Raw genomic sequence first — 20,033 nt, forward strand, 5'->3', positions numbered from 1 at the left:
TTCATTGAAAAGCAACAGCTGGTCTATGGGAAGAGAGCTGGTCTTGTGGTAGCAAGCATGACTTGTCCCCTTAGCTAAGCAGGATCCACCCTGGTTGCATATGAAAGGGAGACTAGAAGTGTGAGCACTGTAAGATATTCCCCTTAGGGGATGGAGCCGCTCTGGGAAGAGCATCTAGGCTCCACGTTCTTCCCTGGCATCTCCAAGATAGGGCTGAGAGAGATTCCTGCCTGCAACCTTGGAGAAGCCGCTGCCAGTCTGTGTAGACAATACTGAGAGAGTTGGACCTATGGTCTGACTCAGTATATGGCAGCTTCCTATGTTCCTAATATATAAATAATAATAATAATTTCATCAGTAGTGGGGAAGAGGAACAGCACTACTTAAGTGCTGTGGAAATTTGAGGTGGACGAGGGAGCTTACACAGATCAGAGATGGTCTTCCTTGTTTTAAAGCAGGAAAGGTTTCTGTAGTAGCTGGCTGACCATTTATTTCTTGGCACAATTTTCCTTGCCAGAATGCTATGGAAAAGGTGGCATTACAGTCATCCCTTGCCAACCATGAGGGTTCCATTTCTGGAAAACCTCGCAGTTGGCAAATTCACGGTTGAGAAGCACTGAAGATGGGGGTTAGGGGAATCACGGTCGTAAAAAGACTGGGGGGGAGTTTAAAATGAGGAGGAAATGCCCTTGGACCCCAAAAATCTCCCCCTGACCCTCAGAAATGACCCTCTGACCTCCGGAAATGACCCCCTGACCCCTGGAAATCAACTCAAACCCTCAAAAATCACCACAAACCCCCCAATTGCCCCTGAACCCCCCCAAATGACCCCCTGACATGACATACTGACCCCCAAATCCCCCCAAAACTTCTCACCAAACAGCAGATACTCAGGTTGTGGTTGGTGAGACCTGCCACAATTTCCCAGTTGTGGATACTCAAATCCGCAACTGAGAAACTCGCGGTTGGCGAGGGGTGACCATGTGATGCATCCTTCCTCGGTTCATTCAGGGAGCTTTTTTCTGCTTCAAAAGCCAAGAAGCCTGTTACCACCTTGGTAAGCCTTGGTAAGCCACCACCACTTCAAATTTCCATGTGGCAGAGGCAAGATGGCGTTCCACTGGGAAGCATCCAACAAACTGCTTGCTGCGGGCTTTCGCTTCTGTTTGGTCTAATTATCTCTTATTGGCAAGATGGAGATCAGAATGCGAAAGCAGGGCTTGCCGCCCCTGCTCCCCCAAATGGGGGTGAGTCTAGGGAGATTCCAGGCTTGAAAAAGTCTGGAGGAACCCTGGATGAGCTCCCGGGAGAGACCTTCCTGCACTATGTATCAGGCTGAAAGGAGAGAGGCTCAGTTTCACCTGCCAGCCAAGGAATGGCCTGCCAATTACCTATTATTCTTTCCTTCCTCTGGAATCTCTGAGATTACTTTTCTTATACAGCAGTGGACTCTCGGCACTGATAAAACTCTTTTATGGCTGGTAATTAAGCTCTTTGCTTACTTTTTGTTTCGTACCTTCAGCTGTACTGAAATAGGGATGGAATGGAAGGTTTAAATACAGTACTACTTTGAAATCTGGTAATAGAAGCTTTCTTTAGAAAGGGGTTTCTTAAATTTTAGTCCTTGTAATTATCACGAACTATGATGATGGAAAATGGGGGAGAAGATATAATTTTGAATGGTTCGGCATCTTTTGGACTATTTTGTTTCTTTGCTTATTGGATGAACACACTACTGATGGAGTACAAACATCACTCAGCATTGTAAATTTTACTTAGAAATCAGCCCCAAAACTTAACATCTGGAAACTGGAATCATCATAAATAGAAGAACTAAGACTTTTCTCAGCTGTTTAAGGACGGGGTGGGGGGGGGGGAATGTTCGCTACATGAAACCTGATAACACATTTTCTCACGAGCAAGTTTCTCTTTGTCTAGTTCGACATTGTTTAGTCTCCCTGCAGAGTTTCGATATCTATTGGAAATTGTGCAACGTATCCATGATGTGGAGTTGCAGATGGAACATGCAAAGTTACCGAGTAGCATTTACATAGGTAGTCAGTGTACCGAGCTCAAGTCTGCTACATATTTAAGTAGCATCTTAATTCCAAAATTTAGACGAGCTCTAACACTTGCCCGTGTAAATGCTCTCCCAACAGCTGTGCTCCATGGGAGATTCCAGGGTATACCATACGCATCAAGATTATGCCCTTGTGGATCTGGTAACGTTGAAACAACTGCTCATGTTTTACTGCATTGTGAATATTACAGAGACATAAGACGCCAACAAATTGCCCCACTTTTGATTAATTTTCTGGGTCGTGGAGAGGATTTTTATTTAAACTATTTGCTCACTAATCCTAATCCGGATGTTATTCATATCGTGGCCAAATATTGTTATATAATATGCTGAATGCATATAAATGTAGTCTGATTTTATATTATCATCTTATTATTATTATTATCATCATTATTTTAATATTGTTGTATTGCTGGTCTATGACCAAAATAAAGTTTTACTTACTTACTATTGGGAATGTTTGTTAAGGCTCTCTCGTTGACCCTTTGATGGTACTCCAAAGAATTTTTAATACTAATTTGATTTGATTTGATTTGATTTTCTTTGGACTCTGGGGGCTCTTTATTATTTTGCTTTGAAATCAGGATGTAAATGATATTGAGAATTACTAAGGAAATAGGTAATAGGGTTTTCTTTCCTTTCCCTTCCTTTGTAAATTCATAGCCCTTATTATCTTTTTTCCCCACTAATGAGTTTTTTTTTTAAATTTCTTGACTCACTTTAAGAAGAAAAAAAGTATACATCTAGGCTATAAAAACTGATATACAACGGACATATATGCCCAATCTGTTATTTTAGCTATTACTATTGCCTAGCTTACTTAATGTGAATATACTCAATTTTATTCCCTCTTATGAAATAGCAAATCTAAGATATTGGTAATAGGGAGATCTGTGTTTAAGGGCATATAGTTGAAATTTTCAGTTGAAACTATAAGGTTGAATAGATATTACTGAAAGTAGATTTTTAATCTTTTTTTTCTGCATTGGGTTCCCTGTTGTTATTTGCAAAAGTATGACAAGGACTAGGGAAATTAGTTTATATATTTATAGATTCAGTTTATTGTTATAATTACTGTTATATTTTTGTCTTGTATGTGTAATTAGTTATTTCCAACATAAAGACTTGGCCCTGTTAATTTAACAGCTGTTATCAAGAATTTTATGAAGAGGGAAATCTTTATACCAAAGGGTAATGGTTTTTCTTTCTTTCTCTCTCTATTTGGGGGGGGGGGTTGGCTTTGCATTTACAACAGTTAAGCTTCAGGTCTTTGCTGATCAGTCTTTTCCTCTTAACAAGCAACTCTCTTCTTTCTTAAGCCTAACTGGAGATTCGGATGGGAGGTTCAAAATCCATTTTCTATTTTTTTTATTGTTAGATTTATTTCTGTAGTTGTTTCCTTTGTTTGTTTTTTTAGTGATATTCCTATAGATAATATCTTTTGAGCTTATAGATTGGTTAGAGTGCTGGACTAGGACCGGGGAGACCCGAGTTCAAATCCCCATTCAGCCATAATACTAGCTGGGTAACTCTGGGCCAGTCACTTCTCTCTCAGCCTAGCCTACTTCACAGGGTTGTTGTGAGGAGAAACCGAAGTATGTAGTACACCGCTCTGGGCTCCTTGGAGGAAGAGCGGGATATAAATGTAATAATAATAATAATAATAATAATAATAATAATAATAATAATAATAATAATGTTCTTTGCATTGTTGTTTCTTTTTTTTGAGTTCCTATTATTTTTAGACCTCTCACTGAGGCTGTTTATGGAGAGGAAAGCCAGTATGAAGTGATTGATGTGATCTGCTTAAGATTTTGTGGTATAGTTATGGCACAGAGTTGGATACTTATTAGGGATGTGCACGAACCGGTTCGGAGGCCATGTTGGAGGCCTCCGAACCGGTTCGGAACCGGACCGGTCCGGCGGTCCGGCACTGAGGGGGGTCTACCTTTAAGGGCGGGGGGGTAGTACTTACCCCTCCCGCTGCTCTTCCCCCTCCGGCGCTGCTTTTAAGAACAAAGTTTTGGGGGCGGCAGCGTTCCTCCCTGCCGCCCCTGCCCCCGTCGTTGCCTGGAAGTCTGGTAAACACAAGCACACATGCGCTTGTCGCGGTGCGCGTGCGCGCCTGTTGCTGCTGTGCATGCGCGCGCCGCATACATCACACGCTTTTTATTTAGAAAATTATTATTTAGTACAATAAAACTTAAATTTTACCCTTTTATCATCAGATTCATTAGATCTAAGATTTTGAAAGTTTCTGAATAGCTTTTAGATTTTTTTCCTTCCTTTTCCTTTTCCTTTTCTTTCCATTCACATAGGAGTTAAATCAGATGAAGGACAAATTGGTAGTGGGGAAATTTATATTCTCAATAAAGAATATAGTTTAATGTTTGAGATGAGTATTTTTACTGCAGAACACAACAGGTGTTTAAATTACCTATGTGGAAGGGTTGGTTCTCCTTTCTTTGTCTAGCTGGTTCCTTGGGAGGTTCAAAATTCTATATGGCTGCCTAGATTTACTTTGTGTGACTAGTTAATTAAATATCTTTTACTCCTTATATAAACTATTACTACTTTCGTATCTTTCTTATGAATGGAGTTTTTTCTTGGATGGATAAGATCTTGTTTGTAAACATGTATTTTTGTTGCAATCTCAGAGATGTAACATCTTCTGTTTTTACTTATAATAGTAATAAAAGCATTATGACAATCTAAATCAAAAAACCAATTTCCATGTGGCTTTTGTGGCCCCGCTCCCCACAAAAGCGTCAGGGATGCCAATCCCCACACCATCAGCCCCAAATATAATGTCAGAATTCTGCAAATTGCTGGGTTTTAAAGAGGGACACAAAAATCCCAGTCTAGCAGCTGTTTAGTCAGATGAATTGCTCAGCCTGAGGGGCCAAGCCTGGAGCATCTGTAAAGCAGCCAGGTTCATTTTAGATTCTCAGGTCTCCTGGACTGAAGAGCTGCAGTAAGTACCACATGTGGTCATTATCTGGGTGGTGCTGCAGAGAATTCCCAATAATTAGCTCTGCCTGGGAGTTGTTGTTGTTGTTATTTATTTGATTTCTATAACGCCCTTCCAAAAATGGCTCAGGGCAGTTTACAAAGAGAAATAACAAATAAATAAGATGGCTCCCTGTCCCCAAAGGGCTCACAATCTAAAAAGAAACACAAGATAGACACCAGCAACAGTCACTGGAGGTACTGTGCTGGGGGTGGAGAGGGCCAGTTACTCTCCCCCTGCTAAATAAAGAGAATCACCAGGTTAAAAGGTACCTCTTTGCCAAGTTAGCAGGGGTTGTCATGATTCCTCAGAGAGCAAGGCATCTGAGCCCTGCTGCCAGAGCTTTTGTTCAAAATCTTTGGTACCTCACACTAACAGACCTAAAAAGAGTCATAACTTTATAAAAATTGAATGCTGATAGCAAAATATTGGAAACCTACCACATGTCCCTCTATAAGTGAATGGCTGCAGAAAATATGGTTCATTATAGTTATGTCCAAGGTTACTACAATTACTTATGTTCATTCTGGAATACTTAAAATGTTGTGGATATTTGTGGAAAACGGGAACTCTAATTTTTACTATTTGAATAGTGAATTTAATCAGGATGATATAAAGAAGCAAATACTGACTATGTTGTAATAGGTAAGGGCTTATTTAATTATTTTTAATTATGAGAGAAGATATGTTGTTTCTTAGAATTTCTGGTTGTTCTGACCAAGGCTGTTTGTTGTATTTATATTTTGGATTATTTTGTTAGATTAATATCTGATTTTGTTGTGCATGTTTATAATTTTATAAAATTAAAAAACAGGCTGCAATGCAAAGAAAAGTTTATATCAAACTAAACCAATTCAAGAGCCGCTTCTGTTTTTACAGGCTAGACTGTTTCTAGAATATCATATAAATTGAAATTACTCTGGATACTTAGCTGAAATTTTCTCCACTGGAGAGCTCATTAGCATGGGATGCTGGGTGTGAGAACTGGCTCATGTATGGTGCTATAACTGCTAATAGCTGATTACCCTGGCAATTCCTCAACAGAAGTAATTGATGATTCAATAGTGAAAGACAATATCAGCCAATGTGAACACATGGTGAGGTCAAGAGACATCTCAGATGAAATGCAGCTTGGTGTATTGGACACAACAAAAAATAAAGACATCCCCATAAAAATATAATGCATGTGCATGATAATTCAGCCTGCCTCAAGTTTTTCACGTTAGTTGAATCAAAGCGCACTACCACCTTGCTTCTAAATATTTGCACTGGCATCTCTGTCTACAACAATGACAAACAGGAATTCATGAAGGGTAATTTCCCAATAAGAAGACATGTTCAGGCAAGTTAAAATCATATGTCTGGTCTCAACTTTAAAAAGGGTTTATTGTGCTGAGGTACACATTCATGGTTATATTGAAACTATACTGTAAATATATATCATTTAAGGGGAAACTTGAAGAAGTGGCACGCTGAGGCTGCAATCTTATTTATACCTAGTCATCATGAATCATCGTGGAGTTTAGTTGAATTTACTTTGAGTAAACTATTTATTTATTTGACATATTTTATACCGCCCCAAGCTCAAGCTTCTGGGCAGTTTACAACAAAGCAAACAAACAGAAAAGGTTAAAACATTAGTTAAAATAAATGACAACAGAAAAATTAAAACATTAGTTAAAACAAAATAAATGTTACAGAAAAAGTTAAAACATTACAACAATTTAAATTTTAAAACAACATTTTAAAACAATGTTAAAACTATTAAAACAATATTTAGTTAAATGCCTGGGTGAATAGAAGCATCTTTAAAGACCTTTTAAAAGTTGTCAGGGATGGGGGGGCCCTCATTTCAGCAGGGAGTGTGTTTCAAAGCTTTGGGGTAGTAGCGGAGAAGGCCCATCCCCAAGTAGCCACCAGACAAGCCGGTGGCAACTGCAGACAGACCTCTCCTGATGATCTCAATGAGCGGTGGGGTTCATGACAAAGAAGACATTCTCTTAAATACCCAGGGCCCAAGCTGTTTAGGGCTTTATAGGTTATAACCAACACTTTGTATTTTGCCTGGAAACTTATCAGCAGCCAGTGTAGATCTTTTAATACAGGAGTAATATGGTCTCTCCGAGATGACCCAGAGACCAACCTGGCTGCCGCATTCTGTTCCAATTGTAGTTTCCGGACTATACACAAGGGCAGCCTCACATAGAGTGCATTGTAGTAATCTAGTTTGGAGGTTACCAGCATATGTACCACTGTTCTGAGATCGTTTATCTCAAGAAATGAACACAGCTGGCGTATCAGTCAAAGCTGACAGAACACGCTTCTGGTCACTGCCTCAACCTGGGACACCAGGGAGAGGCTTGGATCCAGAACAGCACTCCCAGACTACATACCTGTTCCTTCCGGGGAAGTGTGACCCCATCCAGAACAGGCAGATCAAACTCATCTCCTGAGTTCTGACCTCTAAGTACCTCTGTCTTATATGAATTCAGTCTCAGCTTGTTAGCCCTCATCCAGCCCATCACTGCCTCTAGGCAGGCATTTAGGGAGGTTATGCCCTCTCCCGATGATGTTGACATGGAGAAATAGATTTGGGTGTCATGAGCATACTGATAGCACCCTGTCTGCACCAAATCTCCTGATGATCTCTCTCAGTGGTTTCATGTAGATGTTAAACAACATCAGAGATTATACAGAGCCCTGAGGGACCAAGGAGACCAACCTGGCTGCCACATTCTTTAGCAAATGCAGTTCCCGGGCGACATACAAAGGCAGCCCCACATAGAGTGTATTGTAGTAATCAGTTCTGGTGGTTACTAGTATATGTACTACTGTTCTGAGGTCATTTATCTCAAGAAACAGACATAGTTGACATATCACCCAAAGCTGATAGAAAACATCTCTGGTCACCACCTCAACCTGGGACAGCAGGGAGAGGTTTGGATCCAGAAGCATCCCCAGACTGCATACCTGTACCTTTTGGTGAAGTGTGACCCCATCCCGAACTGGCAGATCAAAAAAGTCTCCCATGTTCCGACCCCGCAAAATAAGTACCCCCGTCTCACTTTGTTATCCCTCATCCAGCTCATCACAGCCTTCAGGCAGGTATTTAGGGAGGTCATGCCTTCTCCTGATGACATGGAGAAATAGATTTGTTTATCATCAGCATACTAATAACACCCTGCACCAAGTCTCCTGATGATCTCTCCCAGCAGTTTCATGTAGATGTTAAAAAGCACTGAAGATAATAAGGAGCCCTGGGGGACACCATATAAAAAATCATATCAAAGAGCAACAGTCTCCAATCAACGGAATCTGGAATCTGCCCAAGAGGTAGGAGCGGAGCCACTGCAAAGCAGTGCCTCCCACCCGCAAACCCCTCAGACATTCCAGAAAGATACTATGGTCAACAGTATCAAAAGCTGCAAAGAGATTTAAAAAAACAACAAACAGAGTCCTACTCTCTCTGTCAATTCCTAATTGGAGATAATCCATCAGGTCGACTGAAGCAATCTCCACCCCATAGCCTGCCCAAAAGCCAGTTTAAAATGGATCTAGATAATCAGTTTCCTCCAAGACTGTCTGGGCCTGAGAGGCCACCCCCTTCTCAATTACCTTGCCCAACCACGGAAGATTGGAGACAGGCCTATATTTGCTTAACTCAAATATAAGCCAATGTAGGCTTCTTCAGAAGAGGTCTCATTATTGGCTCCTTAAGCTAAGGAGACATCCTGCAATCCCTCAGAAAAGCATTTATAAAATCTACCAGGCCCTCTATAACAACCCCCCTCCCAGATAGTATAAGCTACATCAGACAAGGTCCAAGAAAGCCGGTGGTAAGCCACACCATTCCAAACAACTTGTTCACATCCTCAGGAGTCACAAATAGAAACCGATCCAGCCTAACCACATAAGAAGGGTTGCTGGACACCTTCGTATCAGATACTACAGTAATTGTGAGGTCTGACTCTTAAGTCGGCTTGAATATGAGAGATTTTATCCACAAAGAACTCATTAGAAACATCACAGCGGATAATTGCTGGTTCCAAATACTGATTCAAGGGAGATGGGGTACGTACTAGACCTCTCACAACCCTGAACAACTCTACTGGACATGAGCATACAGATGCAATATGGGCAGAAAAGAATCACTTCTTTGCCGTATGTATTGCCTGACCATAGGTCTTCAAATGCACTCGATATTGTAATATGTTGAATCTGAGTCAAGTTTTTCTCCACTTGCACTCCAATCCTCTACCTTGCCGCTTCAACTCCCATAGTTATTCTGTATATAAAGGAGCCAGTTTTGAAGCGGGTTGGAGAGGACACTTAGGAACGATCATGTCTACTGCCCTGGTGAGTTTGCTGTTCCAATTCTCCACCAGAGAATTGTACAAGTATTCCAATTCTCCACCAGAGCATCAACAGGATCAACGGCAGAGCCAACACTAAATCCCTTAAAAGTTTCTTGGAATTCCCTGATCCCTGAGGAGGCGTGAGATGGTTATGAATCCAACCTTAACCAGATTGTGGTCTGTCCATTACAATGAGGAAATTACAGGAGTTCCCATCCACAGACCACCACCCTGATCAGAGTAAAAGAACAGATCAAGTGTGTGATGAGCAACGGTCCCAAGACCACTTGGGATAGGCTAATAGTTGTCATGGCTGCTATGATCTCCTGAGCCATCCAGGACAAATTGTTCCCAAAGTGAACATTGAAGTGTATATGCATAGAAATGGGCTGCACAACAGACTTCCTGGCTGCACTACTCTAAACATAGAGGTCGGAAAGGGGAAATACCTAGATGCTAAGATATGAGAAATGGGAGATAATGGAAAGGGCACAAAAATGATACAAAAACCTGGATAGCACATTAGATGCAGGGCTTGTAGTTGTGCCTTTGTCAACTACTGAGTAACTATGGATTCTTTTTAACTTGTTTTGCCTGGGGATCTGATCAGGACCGTTGACAGCATGAGTATCATTGTCCTGTACAGTACTTGACCGTTTCCCTCAGCAGCTGCTTAAGGTGGCCAGGGGAGTTCTGGCTGACTAGGCTGAGAAGGTTATTAATGCATCTCTAAGTGAGGGTGCTATTCCATCTAGTTTATAAACTGCAGTGGTGAAGGCAGTACTTAAGTCTTCCCTTAATCCCTCTATACTAGAAAATAATTGACCAGTCTCCAACTTTCTATTCTTGGGCAAGTTGTTTGAGAAAGTGATGGCACAGTTGCAGGTTTCTTGGATGAAATGGGGATCTAGACCCTTTCAATTCATCTTTTATCTTGGTATTGGAACTGAAATAACCTTGGGTTATTTCAGTCTAATAACCTTGGATTAACCTTATGTAGAAAAGAAAAACATTTATGTTGGTTCTACTGGACCTCTCAGAGACTTCTTCTATCATTGAACATGGTATCCTCCTGATCTGCCTGTCTGGATGGGGCTTGGAGGATCTTGTGGTGGCTCCAGGTCTTCCTGGGGGGAAAGTTTCAGAAGAGTCTTCATCCCAAGGTTCCATATTGGGACGAAAAACCCCATCTTCAAGTATACATTGATGGGATCTGAGCTGTCATTGACTGATCAAGAGAGGGATCTTGGGGTCGTGGTGGACAGCTCGTTGAAAGTGTCGACTTAATGTGCAGCAGCTGTGAAAAAGGCCAATTCCATGCTAGGGATCATAGGAAAGGGATTGAAAATAAAACTGCTAATATTATAATGCCCTTATACAAAACTATGGTGTGGCCACACCTGGAGTACTGCATACAATTCTGGTCACCACATCTAAAAAAGGACATTGTAGAACTGGAAAAGGTGCAGAAGAGGGCAACCAAGATGATCAGGGGCCTAGAGCACCTTTCTTATGAGGCAAGGCTACAACACCTGGGGCTATTTAGTTCAGAAAAAAGACGACTGCTGGGAGACATGATAGAGGTCTATAAAATCATGCATGGAGTAGAGAAAGTGGATAGAGATAAATTCTTATCCCTCTCACATAACACTAGAACCAAGGGTCATCCCATGAAATTGATTGCCAGGAAATTTAGGACCAGCAAACGGAAATATTTTTTCACACAATGCATAATCAACTTGTGGAATTCTCTGCCACGAGATGTGGTGACAGCCAACAACCTGGATGGCTTTAAGAGGGGCTTGGATAACTTCATGGAGGAGAGGTCTATCAACAGCTACTAGTCAGAGGGCCACCTCCAGCCTAGTGGCGGCTGGTGACTCCTGAGACTGGGTGGGCGCCAGGCAGGTGGGCAGAGCCAAAGTGGGTGGTGCAAGGGTGGAGCAAAAAAACAAAACACAACAACACTAACTGCTGTGGGCATATAGGAAGTAAAAGGTAAAGTTGTGCCATCGGGTTGGTGTCGACTCCTGGCGACCACAGAGCCATGTGGTTTTCTTGGATAGAATACAGGAGGGGTTTACCATTGCCTCCTCCCATGCAGTATGAGATGATGCCTTTCAGCTTCTTCCTATATCACTGCTGCCTGATATAGGAGTCTGGGAAACATAGCAGTGGGGATGCTAACCAGCAACCTCTTGCTCCTTAGGCAAGTTACTTCCCCACTGAGCCATTAGGTGGCTATGTCATTCCAAGAAACATACCTGTAAAAGCCTCTACACTCAAAGACACCCATTTTCAGACAGTTATAAAAACATGCCATGAGTACATGTTTTGGCATACTTTGAAAATGTTTTGTTGGTTGTTTTTTAAAGGTTAAGAATTCTCTCTCTCTCTCACACACACACACACACAGACAGGATGGGACTTCTGTCCCATGTGTAACACACACACGGTTCATGGGGGTGGGGAGAGAGAGCAACATGGTACCTTGACCAAGGGGAACAAATCACACACACACACAACAAACAGCAAAGGGTTTACTTTCAAACAACAAATGTTTTATTTCCCGTCTTGGTTGGAGGGAGACCCACAGTTCAACAGCCAGCTACCTGGGCTCTGCAGTTCCATACAAACTCCAAGCATGGGAGGAGCACAAAACTCCAGGAGAACCAATAGGGCTGGGAGGAAAGTTAACCCTTTCTTGACTGTCTGCTCCTGCTAATCTCCAAGGCCTGCCTTGGAGAGCTTCAGGCTTCAGCGAGGCCTATGCATAGGCCTCTCTGGAAGCCTGGCCCACCTGCCACTTCTTACTATTTCAGAAATGCCTAACAGAGAGTTTATATATATATATAATTTCCCTCTCTCTTTTTACTTGTAACCCTGAATGCCTAGAAAACCATCTGTCTGGCTCTGTAGCTTTGGTGTATTTATAAATGCTAAAAACAAACAAAAAACCCACCCAAACCCTCCACAAATAAAGTTGTTATTTCCACATAGTACTAGCATGAGAGGCTTATAATTATTTCTCACATTTGCAGCTTGCTCTTTCCAGGGGCGGGAGGAGCCATGCCTATTCTGCTGTCCCGCACAAAGAAATTGGTGGGTGCGGGGGGGGGGGATGTGGCTTTGCAGGGCCCCAGAGTGCGTAACCAGGGAGGCGGGTGTAAAAAGCTTCTAAGCTACCCCTTGTTTTATAAATAAAACTGTCCAAATGATGATAGGAAATATCTGCAGACTGCAACTATGGGAAGATTAGATTCCCAATTTGTGAAATGGTGGTTTTTAAATCATGGCAGACCTGGCAGGAAATTAGTAATTATTGCAAGTTCATGATAATAAAAGTGCAAATAAAGCATGCATGTAGCAGGGGTGGCCCTTTCATGTGGTAGGGCAAAGTGATCGCTTCAGGTACAGACCGGAGGAGAGGGGCAGGGTTAGGGTTAGAGAGGGGCAGGGTTAGGGTTAGAGAGGGGCAGGGTTAGGGTTAGAGAGGGGCGGGGTTAGGGTTAGAGAGGGGCAGGGTTAGGGTTACCTACACGTTTTGTTTTGTGTCGATTAGTTCCTCAAAGGTGCCCAAACGCACACAATCTGACAATTACATAAACTTAACTCACATAATCTGAGGCTCAATAAACAAAATAAATGGTCTCTCAGCAAGCTCTGCTCTCAGCACACTGTCCAAGAATGAATGGTGATTGCCCGTCTCTTCCTTCAGAAGACTAGAACAAGGACTGCCCCCAGCCACACTGATTGCTAGGCAGAGGCAGAGGGAGCTGTCAATCAGTATGATGTCTTCCTGATAGGGCTATTTGAATTCAGCCCATCTTTTGACAACAAAGGCAAGCCCTGGGATTGGCTCCTGCCATATGAACACTGCTATGTGAAACTGTTTCGTGGGCTCTTATAGGTGTTTAAGGAATTTTACTACCAGCGCCCACTATATGTCAACACTGCAGGCTTGCAAGCTACAGGCAGGGAAGTGCAGGGCTGCAGTGACTGAGTCAGTCAGACCTGAAATGCTGAACAGGAAAAACAAAAAAAGAACCATGCAAATGTAGAAACAGAGGGGCCATGAAAAAGTTGCCAATAATTGCAAAAGCACAAACTGTGCTACATCTAAAGATCTAAGGATCTATGTGGAGGGAATAAACAAAACACATATATCCTTTTAACTATGTAAAGATTTTTATTTCTTTTTTGGTTAAAAACCATAAATAAAGTATGATGATGATGATATCCATTTTGTCTGTAACTGAAGATGCTATATTAATAGTCTAGAATGAATGGATAACAATAACAATTAACTTGCAAATAGTATCTGCACATACATGTGACAAAGATATTGCATCTCAACAAATTGGACAGAATTCATTGTTAAAGATAAGTACAAATTCAACCCAAACATATATATATTAGAAAAAGCAACATGAGTATATGAAAAAATGTTGTTCTTATCCATTTAGAGAAAAAATCTATATAAAAAATGATTGAAAAAAAGTCTTGCAATGGTAAAGAATCCTTAAATGAGTAACAATGACCACAATCTTGCAGGTAGTATCCGCACATGCATATGTAAAGAATACAGCAGGCATCCCCAAACTGTGGCCCTCCAGATGTTGCTGAACTACAACTCCCAGCATCCCTAGACACAAATTTTGTGGCTGGGTATGCTGGAAGTTGTAGTTCAGCAACATCTGAAGGGCCGCAGTTTGGGGATGCCTGGAATACACCATCTCAGTGAATTGGACAGAAACTTCTTCTGTGTATAAGAGTAAAGTCTTGCCACCTGAAATGCTGGTAGAGGACAGAATGGCTGACAATTATTATTGGTTTTGGACCATTTTTATTAGTTTCTTTGGACATTTTGGCTTTTGGGGGGGATGGGCATTGCCCACCCTGATAGCATGGTGGGGGAAAGGATCTTTCAATGGTAATATCACACAAGTATTAAAAAGTGAACACCGGGACTACTTGAGAGATTTGTTATTCACACTTTAAAAATGGAAGGTTGAATCGGATCTATTTAAAGGATCCTCTTCAGTTAAGCAGCTAAGGAAAACAATTTATGGAGAGATTCTAGAAGTGGGTTTTTTAAAACCAGATTTAGAACGTAAACGCTACAAACACCGCACCTCACAGTACTTGTTGCAACCCGATCACCCTATTGCTCTCTTTTTAGGAGAAAAAAGTCCCTTTCCATTTATAGGAAACAAGGTGGCGCTTATACTACCAAGTACTACCACTTAATGCGGCTAAGCCATGGCTCCCAGAGGTCGAGCAAGAGTGTCCTAAAATCACCTGCAAACAGAAAGCTAGTGAGCTAGGTAAAACATTCAGGGAAACCCACTCACATTTCTTTAAAAAGTGTGTGGTAGCCAAAAGAGTGTGGCAGGGAGTAAGCAAGCTGTTAGAGTGGCCTGATTTGGAAAAACAGACTTGGGAAGAACTAACCTCGGGTTTGAGTGATAGAACCTCTTTTCGAGGTCCCAGAAAGAAACCTTCAAGGAAACGGGATGGAATGGGTGCCCTCATATTAGGGAATTGGAATGTTCCCCTTCTCGTAATCAGGTTAGTAAACTTGTATGTCATTTATGCAATGCTCCTGCATAGGAATAGGGAGGGAAGACGCGACTAAGAGGTTCACGCAGATGAGACAGTAAATCTCTTCTGGAAAAGTTTGTATGGTTATGGGCAAAAAGACAAGAGTATCTCTTCTAAACAGCAATGGGACAAATTATGGAAATGGACGTTGGATGTAAACCCCCTACCCATTACCTGATGTGCCATGTAATCCCCCACCCCCCAGTTACAGTACTACCTGCATATACCTCATAACCTTGTGGGGTTCCAAATCCTTGTGTGTAAATCTTTGTAGATATATCATGTACAAACAACTACTTTGTACATAATTGTGCTTTGGAAATGTACTGTATGCTTTGGTATGCCCTCTCCTGCTGTAGGCTTCCAGTGGCATCTGGTGGGCCACTGAGTGAAACAGGATGCTGGACTAGATGGGCCTTGGGCCCGATCCAGCAGGGCTGTTCTTATGTTAGTTAGTTAGCTGTTTATTTACGATCTTAGATCAAACAGCAATAGAAACAGAATATACTCAGTAAAGAGAGCATCCTATATAATAAGATCCCTGGCGTGTCCGTCCATGTCTCTGGTGTCTGCGTCCGTGTCTCCCTCGGCTGTTCTGGGCATGCGTGGTGCGCGTGCGCAGAAGAGCCGAGGAAGACACGGACGCTGGCACCGGCTGCCATATTGGCCGAGAGAAGGACAAGCAGCGGGCCGAGAAGAAGCGGCCGCTGCCGAAGCCAGGCAGGGGAAGCTGGCTGAGGCGGCGGCAGAGCCGTGGCCTCGGCCAGAGGACGCGGAACGGCTGAGGCGGTGGCGGAGCCGCGGCCTCAGCCAGAGGAGGCAAATGACCCGGTCGGGAGGACCTCGGCGGCCTGCCCGCCCCGGAAAGGGGAGGCCGGTGGTGGCAGGGGCCCCAGCCTGGCTGGGGAGGTCGGCAGCGGCAGGCCGAGAAGGCCCCACCCCAAAGCCCCGCCTGCTGGGAATGATGGGCCCCGGCCCAAGGCCCCGGCCCAAAGCCCCGCCCGCTGGGAAGATGGCCACCGCGGCGGCAACAGAGGCGAGGAGGGAGCCTCTGTGAGGGCGCCGGGTAGGGAAGGCGGGGGAAGCCGCAGCGCCCGAGGAGAAGATGACAGCGACGAGGTGGAGGCGGCCCTTCCCCCATTGGCTTGGTGGTGGTGGGGAGAGCAGGAAAAAGGCGAGCCCTGGAGGAGCGGCAGGGACTCCGGGCATGGCCCAGGTGGGTACCGGGCCTGCGGCCTCCGGCAGCATCGGCAGCGGCAGGGCGCGGTGAAGAACGGGGCCTGGTCGCCTCCCTCGACCGGCCCTGAGGTAACACGGAGAGCCCACTCAGCCCAGGCCCTGCCGCCTGAGAAGACGGCAGCCCGTTGGGCCAGCCGCGCTCGGGCGCGGGGGAGGGGAGCGCCGCTGTGTGGGAGGCGGTGAGCCCTGGCGGGAGGAGGCGGCGGGGGAGGGCGTAGAAGGCTAGAGGGGGAGGGGCAAGAGGGAGGGGGGAGGGGGGGGCAAGAGGGAGTGGGGCAGGGGAGGGGGAGGGGCAAGAGGGAGTGGGGCAGGGGGAGGGGAAGGGCAAGAGGGAGTGGGGCAGGGGAGGGCAATAGGGAGTGGGGCATGGGGGAGGGCAAGAGGGAGTGGGGAAGGGGGAGGGGGAAAGACAAGATGGAGTGGGGCAGGGGAGGGGGAAGGGAAGGGCAAGAGGGAGTGGGGTGGGGGGAGGGCAGGAGGGACTGGGGCAGGAGGCTGAGAGGGAGGGGAGGGTGAGAGAGAGGGGTAGAAAGGGGGAGGGAGGGCAAGAGAGTGGGGTGGGAGGGAAGGGAAGGGAAGCCACCGCCTCTCCCAGAGGAGGGCCAGAGGACGCGGTGCCGTGCAGTGCGAGTGAGGCGGCGGCGGAGCCGCGGCCTCTCCCAGAGGAGGGCCAGAGGACGCAATAGCGGTCTACTAGCGCCCGTTAATTTAACGGGCTTAAAGTTACTAGTGTTCTTATATTCTTATAAGGTGCTGGGGAATACCTGTTGAACATCTAAATTATTGTATGAGATCAAAACTGACCTGAATGTGGATGAACAAGATGAAGATGCTGTTGGTTAAGAGACCTGCTGATTCAGTGATAGGGATTCAGCCTATTATGGTTGGAGTAGCACTCCCCTTGAAAGATCGGGTCTTCAGTTTAGGGGTGCTTCTGGACCCAATGCTGCCCCCAGATGCCCAGATGGCAGCTGTGGCCAGGAACACCTTTCCCCAGCTTAGGCTCATGCACCAGTTGAGTCTGTTCTTGGAGAAAATAAACATGGTGTTGGCTATTCATGCCTCACTCACATTTTTATTGGATTATGACTATGCGTTCTATGGGAGGCTGCCTTTAAAGGCCATTTAGAAACTGCAATTGGTACAAAAACTCCTGTAAAACCTTTGATTGGGGGGTCATCTAAATGGCCACAATTCACCTGAATTCAAGTGCATGTTATTCTGTGCCAACGGCTTGTGCTTCTAATGGAAGCCTTTAATGGCTTCCTGTCCATTTCTGGGCACAATTCAAAGTGCTGGTCGTCATTGTCTTTAAAACCCTAAATGCTTGGGACCAGAATATCGAAAGGACAGACTCTCTCCATATGGATATGTGCAACTGACTTCTATTGGGGATGGGGCCATAGCTCAGTGGTAGAGCAACTGCTTTGAATGCAGAAGGTTACAGGTTAACTTCCTTGTAGCTCCAGGCAGGGTGGGGAGAGACTCCTGCCTGAAACCTTGGAGATTTGCTGCCAGTCACTGGACAATACTGAGCTAGATGAACCAATGGTCTGACTCAGTATCAGGCAGCTTCCTAAAGGAGCGTAGTGAGCACCCTGGGGGCCAGGGGACAAAATCTGGGCAGGGGGCCCCTCTATCGCCCATGCTTCCCAATGCCCCAAGCCCTGCCCACTGCAACTGATGTCAGATGCAAGGCAACCAACATCTCCCCACCGCTGCTCCTACCTCCTGTTGGCTGCCCTCGACGCCACTGCCCTGACACCACTTCTTATCTTGGCCCCTGTGGTGGCGGTGAGCACTGTGGCTTTGGGGCCTCTCCGGCCGAACTGCATGCTTATGCAGTTCGACTATGGACATCACATGCCTGTGATAGGCACGCAACGTCCATAGTCAAACTGCGCAGGTACGCAGTTATGACCTGAGAGACTGCAGGCTGGCCAAAGAAGCCCAACAGCCACAGTGCCCGCCCCTGCCGCCACGCTGGGGAGGGGGTGGCCTGCCCCGCTTGGCTCACCCCCACCCCCGGAGGCCAAGATAAGAAGTGGCAACAGGGCAGGAGAGGGCTAGTGGTGGGTGGTCTGCTTGGGGGCCGCATGGGGGGGCCCTGTTAGAGTGCTGGACTAGGACCGGGGAGACCCGAGTTCAAATCCCCATTCAGCCATAAAACTAGCTGGGTGACTCTGGGCCAGTCACTTCTCTCTCAGCCTAACCTACTTCACAGGGTTGTTGTGAAAGAGAAAATCAAGTATGTAGTACACCGCTCTGGGCTCCTTGGAGGAAGAGCAGGATAAAAATGTAATAATAATAATAATAATAAGAAGAAGAAGAAGAAGAAGAAGTCCCTGCTTGTCCAATGGACACTACACCCATGCTTCCTATGTTCTTCTGTGGTGGCCAAAATATGGAATTCCCTGCTCCAGGAGACTGCTTGGCATTCAGACTTCCAGCTTTTCAACAATTATTGAAGACCAGGCTTTTTCAGCAGGCTTTTAATTAGTTTTGCTTTTGGTGTATCTGCTGCTTATAAAATTAATTTTCACTCTTTAATTTGTTGTGTTTTATTCTGTTTGTTTTCAAATTTGGTTGTGACCTGCTTTGAGCTTATGCATGACTGAAAAAACAGAATATATTTTAAAATAAATATATATGGTTGCTTTTACGACTGGTACGTGTGTGTCGGCATTTTTGTTTTCATTACATCTAACTCGTTCCGATAATATAGGCTTGGAAGGAAATTTTGTTCCAGGAAGGGAAAATCTTAAAGCACGTGGAGGAAAATTTGATCAAGAAAATCTACGAATTGTGGTGGAAGTAGTAGTGAAGCATAAACATACGTGTGACTTCTACAAGCCAGGCTCTGGCAGCCTGGACAGTGAATTTCAGAGAGATTCTCAATTTTTGGCGGGTCCACTTTGTGCACTTGAATTTCTGCCAATTTCTGGGCAAAGGGAATCCTGCTATTCCTAGAGACAATATCGTCTGAGTGACACACTACGAAGGCCTCCTCCACACAGGCCCGCACTTCTGACTGGGTCCCACACCGAGAGCGTTCGTAGTTCGACGGCGGGGAGGGGGAACCAGAGCCAGCCAACCAGCCAGCCCGCTAGCTTCTCCCTCTCTCTCTCTCGAATACCCCGCGCTGAGCTAAGCAGCGCTTCCGCCTTCTGACTCCCTCGCGCTAGTACAGGGAGGCGGGGCGGGGAGGTGGGGCCGCGGGAGGGCGCGCCCACCTCCTCTGCGCGGTGACGTTGCGCCTCTTCCTCCCCCTGGTGGCTCCCTCTTCCCTCCCTCCCCGACTGCCGCCTCACAGACCGGGACCCGCCGCCTCTCCTGCTGCCCTTCCGTGCCGTTTCCTCCTCCTTCGCTGCGGCGGCGATGTGATTCCTCCCTCCTGGCTCGGCCCGCCCCAGCTGCGCGGCGAATATGGCGGAGGTGAGTGAGAGCCGCGGGCGGCGACGGGGCGGAGGGAATGGGGGGGGAAGAGGAGGAGGAGGCCGAGGGGAGAAGGAAGAGGAGGAGAGGAGTCGAGTCGGGGCCGGGAACTTGTTGCGCCGCCGCTGCCTTTGCCTCTGCCTCCCCCCGCCCCCTTCCGTGCTTTCGCTTCCCACAAGTTAGTTACTGGGGGGTGGAAGGAAAGTCCCGCGGCGGGCCTGGCGCGTTGCCTGTTGTAGGTCTCGCTGCCCCGAGGTCTGTGAGGGCGCCCCGGCCCTTCTGGGTCTTCGGGGGGTGGGGGGGGTGGCGG

The 20,033-nt window shown here is 45.5% G+C and overlaps 2 protein-coding genes across 5 annotated transcripts in view; one reads left to right on the top strand and one right to left on the bottom strand.

Annotated features, from left to right (window-relative positions):
- DNAI4 (dynein axonemal intermediate chain 4) overlaps nt 1-13,164 on the bottom strand; it is a 66,477-nt gene extending 53,313 nt beyond the window's left edge. For 2 of the 3 annotated variants that reach the window (XM_053246547.1, XM_053246545.1), the window contains exon 1: nt 13,063-13,164. The gene's annotated coding sequence lies outside the window, so the exon portion shown is untranslated. Of the gene's footprint in view, nt 1-12,984; nt 13,022-13,062 lie in introns of those variants that run through there. The other variant, XM_053246546.1, reaches the window with a different exon arrangement.
- A 6,332-nt stretch (nt 13,165-19,496) lies between these two features.
- MIER1 (MIER1 transcriptional regulator) overlaps nt 19,497-20,033 on the top strand; it is a 66,352-nt gene continuing 65,815 nt past the window's right edge. The window contains exon 1 of one of the 2 annotated variants that reach the window (XM_053246563.1): nt 19,497-19,723. In XM_053246563.1, coding sequence (XP_053102538.1) covers nt 19,715-19,723 — 9 coding nt within the window. In that variant the 5' untranslated portion in view covers nt 19,497-19,714. Of the gene's footprint in view, nt 19,724-19,821; nt 19,902-20,033 lie in introns of those variants that run through there. The other variant, XM_053246565.1, reaches the window with a different exon arrangement.

Source organism: Hemicordylus capensis, chromosome 4, assembly GCF_027244095.1.
Source record: "Hemicordylus capensis ecotype Gifberg chromosome 4, rHemCap1.1.pri, whole genome shotgun sequence".
In the NCBI taxonomy this organism is placed as follows: Eukaryota; Metazoa; Chordata; class Lepidosauria; order Squamata; family Cordylidae; genus Hemicordylus; species Hemicordylus capensis.